The sequence below is a fragment of the Nanorana parkeri genome, unplaced genomic scaffold (genome assembly GCF_000935625.1).
Source record: "Nanorana parkeri isolate BGI_ZX_2015 unplaced genomic scaffold, ASM93562v1 scaffold282, whole genome shotgun sequence".
NCBI lineage: Eukaryota > Metazoa > Chordata > Amphibia > Anura > Dicroglossidae > Nanorana > Nanorana parkeri.
Genome location: NW_017306550.1, coordinates 1,089,810 through 1,100,302, shown reverse-complemented (window position 1 = coordinate 1,100,302; position 10,493 = coordinate 1,089,810). Strand labels below are relative to the sequence as shown.

General features: G+C 42.5%; 1 protein-coding gene across 1 annotated transcript in view; it reads right to left on the bottom strand.

The window, feature by feature from the left end:
* SPPL3 (signal peptide peptidase like 3) overlaps positions 1–10,100 on the bottom strand; it is a 49,989-nt gene extending 39,889 nt beyond the window's left edge. The window contains exon 1 of the mRNA XM_018557419.1: positions 9,776–10,100. Within this exon, the coding sequence (XP_018412921.1) occupies positions 9,776–9,798 (23 nt within the window). The 5' untranslated portion in view covers positions 9,799–10,100. The remainder of the gene's footprint in view (positions 1–9,775) is intronic.
* Between the last annotated feature and the right edge of the window lie 393 nt (positions 10,101–10,493).

Sequence of the window (10,493 nt, the reverse complement as noted above, 5' to 3'; positions counted from 1 at the left end):
TATATATACACACACAAGGCGAAACAACTCAATGCAACTTAAGTCAACATACTATGTGAACGCACTTGCATTGAATCACGTGTAATGCACCCTTAGTTGTCTTGCCTACTGTAGAAAGTAAATGTCTGGCAAATAGGCAGGGCCCCTATGAGAGAGAAAATTAGTGATGAGTAACAGGTATACCAGTCTGGGAAAAGAAAAACTATACCATGTTAAGTAAATAAAGCACTGGAAGGATCGGGAGGCTGTCTCAGCAGAAAGGTGTACCCGAAGTTAGAATCTCCAAAGCGGTCTGCTGCTTAGTCTCGGAAGGCGAGAGTTCTTGCAGAAAAATCGAGAGAGGTTTTCAGAATTGGCCAGGCGACCTAATTTACCATCACATTTGGACTAAGCCTCCTATCAAAAAGTTAAAACCTCATCAGGTACCTGAAGCTCAGAGAAGAGCCATTTCAGTAAGAGGTTGTAAACAAGTTCAAAATCTCAGAGCCAGCTCTGCTTTTTACTATAGAAGTAATCTGAATGGCAGTACAGCCTATGGTGTGCCCCTTTCCAACAGTTTTGGCCTCCAATGGGCTCAACTGATTTTCATGAGAGCACAGTACCACAAAAAGTCACTACAGGATGCCGAGAGCTAGGCCCAGGAACATACTTGCTCTGATTAACCCTGTGAGGAAATAACCCTGACGCAATCAGTTCAGAACACTTCCAGGTCCAGAGCTTACATTCTGGACAGTAGTGGCCAGATTAGAACCATTCCAGGGACTGTCTCCGCTTTGTCTGGGCTCATTGTAGGGGAGTCATCAGGGTTGTAACACATAAAGAGAACCTGTTAGTACACTGGTAGTGTTAGATAACGGTATCGTCAACACCCCTGGTCATACTTATAAAAACTAGCATGCAGCACACACATGTGTACGTAAAAGCGGATTACGCAGCACTTACTAAGTATCCCCACAAATGCCAAAAGGTAGAAGAATAGTTCTAAGTCCATCATTTATGGTTAACACTAAATTCTTGAGTATGTGTCACCTATGTACTATTTGGGCATTGTAGTTTTCAGCCTAACTTTGCAGACCGATGCAATTTTGAGACGTGACATTTTTTTATTTACGCAACACAGTCTTATATTTTAATAAAAATTATACTACATGGTTTTTGTGTACACTAAAATGTATTTAAACCCATTTATTACTGAAAATATAGATTTGATAAACATATGCGCAAATACATAAACATTTAAGTGAATTTAAGACAAAAAAAGTCCATTTAAAACACGTGTGAAAAGTGGAAAAATTAGCCCTGAAATAAAAAGATTAACAAGTTAATATCAAGTTATTTTCTATCTTTTTACATTTACAGCTTTAATTAAAATACTTGGTAATCCTGCAACGAAGGTCCTTGTTCGAGCACATTCTGTTACATGGTGACAATGCTCTGTCCCTGACTTCCAAACTGCTCTCTTGTGTCATTACCCTGGCACACAAGTAAAGACCAGAAATGGCTGTGCAGACACTCGAGTAGGCATGTTTTACTACAATCACCATCAAAAAGCCAATCCTGAGCAATCACATGCAACAGCCACTGTAATTTTTACACTAAGCTATATAAAAAATATATTGGTTCTGCTTCAGCTGATGCCCGTCGTATTAAACACACACAAAAAAAAGCCTTTTTTCAGCACAGGTCAGCTCACATCATTGCAATGCACTTGTGAACGATTCCCATCCCCACCCATTCATTTTCAGACATCCTTGCATTAGAATGTGTTGAAAAAACGAATGCCAACTCATCTGTCGTGAATGGGACATCCAGATAGAATTTAGATTTACTATAATAGAACGCTATAACAAACAGATGGACAACCAAAGTTTTGACAAATTAAACTTAACAGGCACCTGACAGTTTAATGCAAAAGCCTCACAAACAGTATTTATACATGAGACCTTCTATTCCACTGTTGATGCTGACTCGCCCTTACAACCATCCCCACCTTTCTATAGAACTCCTTTTTGAAGAGATGACTAACAGCTACTCCAAATTTACCTGAACTTTAGCTAATAGGAAGGCCCACCTACAGCTTAGCTTGATGTGTACATCAAACACAACAGCCTCATAATTCGTGCAACAAATCTCACACCCTGTGACACCCAAGGGCTGGAACTACTTTATAAAAAAATCGGCTGTTTGGGAGTGATAGAACAAAGCTTTCTGTTCAGAGACTAACCTAGAAAATGCAGCCTAACCAAATAGCATTAAAAACTTAGTTTACATATATTTGTAAATTATCATTTTTTATGGATAAAAAAAATAAACAAATGTTCCCTCCACCCTAGTAACACCATTGTGGTGCATCAGGTACACAGGCTGGTGTGCAAAAAGCAAGGGAACCATCCAGAAAGCAGCTCATACATTCATTAGCATCAAGCTGCTGTTTCAAAATATAGCAGGACCCTTTGTTAAACCAGTAGCCCAATGCTGAAGTTCCCTTGGAGGGACTGCAGGAATGGAAAGGCACCAAAAGCAGGTTGCCAGCTGCTACCTTGGTGGACTGGTAATTGGGTTTATTACTAGGGATGTATAGATACCAGTATCTGTATTGGTGCCGATACTTGGCATTTTCATGAGAACTGCCAGGGTGGCAGAGGTTGCAGCTGTGACAGGGCTCTGGCGCTCCACCACTCTCCGGAAATCATTAGCCTGTATTGTTTTAGACACTAAAACAAAAACATATCAGTACTTGTATCTGAGTACTTGGACAAGTATCAGAACTTGTAATTGATCTGGAAAAAATGGCATTGGTGCATCCCTTATATACAAATAAAACAAATCATACAATAAAGGAATGCACAAATCCCAGGAGCCGCGTAGCCAATGCTTCTTATAAATGACAGCTGCCTCCTAATTTGAGTTTTTCTCTAGTCTAGACTTTCAATGGAGCTGGAAAAGTATCTGGCCTTGTACCAAGTAGGGTGCTTGGTATCTGAACATTCCTATTTATTGCAATAGAAATTAAACGGAGAGATCAAAAACAAAAAAAAGTTTACAAACACACAAAAACAATAAGTTCTTTTGTCATCTCTTACTTGCATAGTTCAGCACCTGAGAGAAAAAACAAACAAAAACAGAGTCTGCCACTGTGACTTCCTACTGAATAGATTAGATGCTTGGCTGTTCAATTCCTTCTGACTCACTGATCCAAAATAAAAGGCAGGTATACACGGTTGTATTTTTTTTTTAAATTCAAACTACTACAAGAGTTCAGAAACACGGGCGGAACACAGCACGATCCACCCGGCGCGACTGGGGTGCCATTAGAAAATAATGGCACCCACAGCGCGATCGGTTTACATCTTGGCGACTCCTGACTGTGTGGAATCGTGCGCGATTGCCGCGCGGTGAGGTGTCGCCTAAGTGTGAACCTAGCCTCACAAGAGAACTGATACAGACAGGATGAACAGGTATAAACTAAGATAAAAGCAAGCCTGCATTAAAAAAATGAATAACCTCACCTCAGAGTAAATGTAATGCGTGTCTGCAAACAGCTTTCGGTTATTCTGGGTGTACCTACACTTTCACTTCCCTAGCCTCCGAGGAGAAGTAGTTATAAGGAATAGCCGATACATTGCAACGAAAAGGTGTTCTTGCCTGCCACACAGCAAAGGCAAAAACAGTGCTGGTTGTTTTCATAATGTAAGGTAGAAAGATGCAAAATTTGAGAAATCCCATAACTCTTTACAGTTCACTCAACGCTTACCTCGCTTTGGGTTTAAGGTAAAGTATCTTTAAAGCCAAAAGCTTTTCCTGTCCCATGTTGGAAATAGTAGGGGAGGCTTAAAACTATTGTCCATTCATGGTTTTTCTTTTCTTGCCATCTGTGTCTCAGTAGGGAGATTTCCCTTCACTTCCTGTCCTGTACACTCAACAGGAAGGGAGAGGAGATCTTTCCAATGTGAGCGAAATCATATCTTAAAACAGCTGTCACCATAGAAAGTGTTTTCTTCTCCGCTGTTGTGGCGGCAACTCAAAATGTGGAAATGCCCCTTCCCTACATTTCTGGTAATCAGGACAATGAAAAAGTGAATATCCCTAATAGCACCAAGCAATAAAGCCCGACAGTGGTTCCAACCCCCCCAATCTAAAAAAAAAATGTCTTAGTTATACTACATACTTGACTTGAAATCTTTTTTTAGGTTTAATGGGTTCTGCCACTGACCAAAATATAGAAATCACACACATTATTGAACTCCTGCATATTAAATAGTATCCCTTGCATGTGGGACTACCCCCGCACAGCAAGGGGTTAAGTGCTTGTTTTGAATATTAAAATAAATAAAAACATTCACCTGATTCCTAGGTCCAGCAGCGGTAACTGCTCACCACTTTCCTGCTCCGCCTGCGGAATGTCCCTCAGCGTCCTCACATCCAAAAACGCAAGTGAATGGACATGATGATGTCACAGGTCCTTAGACCACTGAAGCAAGGGAGAGAAGAGGCTACAGGGAGCGGGCAAGCAGCCAGACGGGACTGAGGATCGGGTAAGCATATCTTTTTATTTTAGACCCTGGACCAAAACAAGCATTGAATCCTTGCAGTGTGGGGGTAGTGCCACTGCAAGGGTTATTGTTCAATATGCCCGAAGCTCTTCTTTAAGCAACAACACAGCACTACTACTAACATTCTTCAGCACACATATATATTTTTTCATACAGCAAATGAAACAAAAGGTTCTAAAAGAATCCAGATCATCTCTGCCAGAAACCCACTAAAATGTTTCAATATAAAATATCTTCAGTGTTTTGAGAAACACTGAATTGTTCATACACATATTTTCATTACGCCCTATACCGCCAAAGATTCGACAACTAAGTGAGTGCATAACAAAGATGAAACTCAGAAAAACAGCTAAACAGTGGAGTATATTATCAAAATTCATTTATCAATTTAGAAATTAAACAACATAAATAGATGAAGTACATCAAAGGATGAAAGTATATACATCATGACAACACCGAGAGTTGAAGATCAAAGCATTGACACCCTCTGTACGTTATATATTTGGGAAAGTGGTCTAATTAATCATATAATATAATAAAAAATTAAATGCGAGGCTCAATATTAATAACAAGGTATAACAATAAAAGTTATTTTTACTTGAAGACTGTCAATGTTGCTGCTGTGTAATCTTCTTTAAACGCCCAGCCACAAGCTTTAATTTGGTTTGAATAGAGTAGGTAAGAGTTAAGAGCCTGTTAGGCATTTCATTTATCAGTCTGGGACCTTAAAAGGGGTAGATTTTCCATAATTTCCTATCCTTGCTGTTGTCACCAGGATAAAAGGCATTCACACTAATACAAACACTTTCAGAGTTTAGAACTCTTTCCTGTGTCCCCACTAGAGAGAATTACCATCACTTCCTGTCCTGGGGATTCTTCACAAAAGGGACACACACAGCAATGAAACCCTGACTAACCATTTGAAAAGAGTAAGTCTATAACGTAATTCAGCCATAACTGAAGCTAGATCATATTAATAAGTAGACTATTTATAAATTATTTTTCATTTTTACATTCATAATACAGTAAATTCTCAGTTATCCCGTATTCAACTAACCACTGTTTTGCTGATCTGCGGCATGTATTATCCTGGAAATGATTGTGTGTCTATTTGTCTTAATTTGCCTTTGATTACTGCATTTCAATAATAATATGAAGTCAATACAGAGCTTATGTTATGGTACAGTATGGGGTATGGCATCAGTTAGACCTATTTTTAAATAGCAACTCTCAAGCAACCAGAAACTAAATTTATCCAGAATCTACCATTCCCCGTGGATGCCGGATAATGGGGAGTTTACTGTATTATTGTTCAACAATAGGAAGTTGTGGTTGTAGTACCTCCTATATTACATTCTGACAATTCATAGCAAAAAGATGAAGACCTTCAAGTGCTGAAAACGGCGCCTGAACATTGGATATTAAAAATGGCAATAACCACTGAATTTAACATTAAATTACAAATTGTACTTTGACAAACTTGGTGGGATTTTGAGCGGCTCCAACTAATACTCTTTGTGAAGCTTTAGGTGCCCATACACCTTACCATTATCATAGGATAATCGTATCCGATCGCGTTTTCGTCCGATAATCGCAAGGTGTATGGGCAGTGTACAACTGCAAATACTGTACAATCGTATGACTTTTGACTTTCAAGCATGTTTGAAAACTTTGGCTGATCGTACGATTATTGAAGGTTAGTGGCGTTTCCGTACGTCAAAAGTCGTACAATCTACACTGCTCATGCGCCAAACGAAAATAAGCGCGGTCGATTACCGCAATTCGTCCAAGTGCTTTTCTTTAATTACAGCTAATTGAACCTTGCGGTAAATCGGGGCATAATGGGGCCGCCGTACGACAATTGTACGACTGTCCGATCATCGGACGAAAAGTGTCGACCGATAATCGTAAGGTGTATGGCCACCTTTATATTTAGTGTCCAGAGGTTCAGTCCTGATCCTTCACTGCCTGATGACTAAACCTGGCCATACACTATACAACATGGCCAGACAAATCCCAGGAACCAGATAGCAAATGCTCTTCAGAAATTAAAGCTGGGGGCCTAACTTTTGAAGTTTTCTAGTTGTTCTCAATGGAGCAGGCTCCTAAAAAAAAAAATCCTACTGCCTCCTGGATTCCATATTAATTTGTCCACATCTGCCATACAATCACCCCTTGTACAATCTCCTTTAAATCTACCAAAACTGCGTAATGCGAGGACAGACTTAAACAACCCATTCAATTTTTGACCAATTCATCCATGCACTACATAGTTGATAGTAGATCTTCGAGATTGTACAATCAGACTGTATGGTGTATGGCCAGCTGAAGAGTCTTGGAAGATCATTTAGGATAGGAGGAATTCAGATTTCACCGTAAAATCCTTTTCTCTCTGTTCATTGAAGGACACAGGGAACAGATCGTAGATCATATACCGTAGGGTTATAGATCATATACCGTAGGGTTATATCGCCACCGGCAGAAGGACGACGCTAGGCACAAAACAAAAGACTAAGACGGCCCAGGGGCGGCCCCTGCTGGTGGCCCAACCCACACATGCTGACAAGTTTCCAGTAAGTAAGAAGCAGTTAGGAGTACACACCCCACAAAAGAGGGGGGACCTGTGTCCTTCAATGAATGGAGAGAAAGGGATTTTACTGCGAGTACAAAAATCCTATTTTCTCTTCCGTTCATTGAAGGACACAGGAAACAGAATGTAGATCATGTACCGTCACAAAGCAGTAACAGGCAGAGGGGTGGGCAAAATCCAAATCCCCAACAAGACCCCACTAAAGGGTCGCCTGCAAAACCTTGCGCCCCAAGCCAGCATCTGCAGACGCCAAAACAACCACCACATAAAAATTGGCAAGGTTGTGAACAGAAGACTAAGTAGCAGCCTTACAAAACTGAGAAACAGAGGCACCATGGCGAAAAGGCCAAGAAACCCCAACTGCCATAGCAGAACGGGCAGAGACCCAGCAACTCACGGCCCCTGGCACAGCAGACTGGAAGGTCCAGCAAAGATGTCCTCCAGCCCGTGGACCCCGACAGCCTGGATCAGCAGCAGCAGACATGCGTCTGTGTCATCCGAAAATCACCCCCACGGCAAAAAGGACCGCCCCATCCACCCGCGGACCAGAAGTGACTTCAGGCGGGAAGGGCACGCTGCCCTTGTCCAAGATGGCGGCATCCGGACTAGGCCGTAAAAGGAGCAGGGACCTCGATTTTCGGCTGCCACCAACGTGCAGACGAAAACTAACATGCGGCCGCGGTACCGCTACCTTCCGTGCCGCTCACAGCCAGGCCCCTCAGGACCACCCAGACCCTCCAGGGAGCATCAGTCGGTCAAATATTTGTTTCTGGTTTTCAGATACAGTTGTAAAAGTTTAATGGTTTAGAAAATACCATTTAAACTGTTAAATATTATCCTCTAAAACCTCTTTGCAGTTTACATATGTAATAATAGTACACAGAGTATAAAAAGCCTTTATTTCCTAAACAAATTAAAGCCCAACTCCGGGCACTGCAATTTTAACATCTTTTTTCATCTTTAATGCTCACATTAAATCTGTAATGTTTTATTACTGCGGAAGCTCTGTAGGCTCTGCTGAGAGCTGCTGATATGTACAGTGGGAGCCACGCTTCCAGCTCCCCCACTAAATCAAAACAGGGTCTATGATCGACACCTGTTCAGGTATTGTACCTGTTGTAAAGTAGTTCGGTTTACTCATTTGTATGGAGATTGTAGGCCATTACGGGACTGAGCTTGGAGCGGTGGCAACTTTACAACACACACAGGGCCCATGGGGAATGAAAGTAGTCACCCTCCAGAAGGAAGGGCAGCGTCAGCACCAATTCAGAGATGATTTGAGGATGTACAGCCGAGTGACACACAAATAATATACATTTTTGATAATAGTTGGGGTAATTGAATGCATTTTTGAGATTTAACTCCTGGCTGTACCTACGTGGGGCTTTAAACCATAGAAAGAAAAAGGTGACCACTGTAATCGCTTCCCATATTTTATACCGTATCCCAGCATTTGCTACACAGCTTGGTCTATATCGGAAAAAAAATTTATATATAATATCTATCTCAGAGGTGAACAAAATAATATAGAATTCAGGAGCCAGTCTGTCCAATCCAGGAGCCAGCAGGATCTTCCTAGGAGTCAGCACTATTGCCAACAAGTAGAGAAAACCTCTAAAGTTAGTCATCGGCTGTAAATTTTAAGTAGCACTGGCTACATGGCTCCTGGGATTTGTCCCGCTCTGATCTAAAGGCATGTCAAATAAATGATTGAATACTATTACATGTATTGACCGCATCAGAACACAAATGTATTACAGGCCGTTGTCCTTTAAAAGGACAGTATACTAAAAATGGATATTCCGACCATGGGGTTCACCTATTCCTTGTATAGTTCACCCATCTCAATATAACAGGTTGAAGAAAGATTCTACTCTACAATAAATAGCAGTAAGTGCAAGGCCCTGCAATGCCTGTGACAGACCTATATTGTAACAAAATATAAACATGATTTGACAGAGCTGCACCTGACAAAAATCTTATCTTCAGTCAGACTGTCCCCTTATGATAACTTATACATGAAGCCAGGATCTGCTCCATCAGTGACGGACCATGATCACCTAAGGCAGCCATTGTTTCTATGTTCTTCCTAATCCACAGCAATCCCACTGTTGTCCCCCTATAACAACACTATGTCATGTGGGCTCATCAACATCCGAGGAACATAAGAGTGTTGATGGGGAGAAGCAGACATCTGAGCGGAAGGCAGGAGATCATGCCTATCCTTTGTTTACAAGTGTATTAGGGCGATCCTGCACAGGGATCATCACATCCAGCCCCATCAGCAGGTACAAACAGCAGCACAATCATCATTGTACAGTCACATTCATACTCCATCCTCTCCACAAAGCCCTCCATCAGTCCCCAAGTCTCAGCCCACCACATCCGCCTGGGGTCACCTCACAAGCCACATTCGAGGCTGCTTGAGAATGTTCGGCAGACGCCACAACGACCTTCTGTATACATCCTGGCAACCACCACCCCCCTTCAACCAATACCACAAACACCCCCAACCCCCACCCCGGGGTACAAACAAAGCACGGCGGCCCCATCATTCCTCCCCAGACTGCGGGGGTACCCTTCAAAAACACAACAGCACGCACAAATCTCCCCCAACACCGGCCTTCCTCACCACGCATAGCTCTGCTCAGCCATGGCGACGGCGGCTTCTCCTCCGGGGGTCAGGGCTCGGGCCCAGCGTCTGTCAGCGGCGGCTTTGCGGTTTCTCACACAACATTGCGGCCGGCTCTCACAATACGGTGGGGCTAGGATCCCGGAGAGGAAGGCCCATGGCAGACACGACGAAGCACGGGCTGCAGGTACCGAACTTGCACTAGCGAAGAGGCCGCGGCTGCGCGCTCGTGACTGGCGAACACCAAGCGCGCTCCCGATAGCTACGGAGAAGAGCGCGCACGCGCCGTGAGAGGAGAGTGCGTCAGGTGATCAGTGTAGGCGGAGCCCGCTTGCGCTCTCTCTCCTACATTATGTCACTGAGAGAAGAACGCACACACACGGCGGCAAAATAACAAACACAGGAGGCAGAGATCGTGCTAGCTGGGGGCGAGGCGGACGCCTCAGGAAGTCTATTGTCATGTTTAGTAGGCGGCTAGTCTTGCCAAACGTGAAAAAAACTCAAGACAAAACAATATATACACGTGTATATATATATATATATACATATATATATATATATATATATTATGCAGTCTGTCACTAGCATTAGCACAGCTGTCTTTGTTTTCTGTGACACACTTTTATTACCTGTTGATCCTGCCAGTAGATCTGTTATTTTTCAACTTCCTTGGAGTCGGATGTCTGCATCACACAGGATGGCGGTGGTGGTCTGGGAT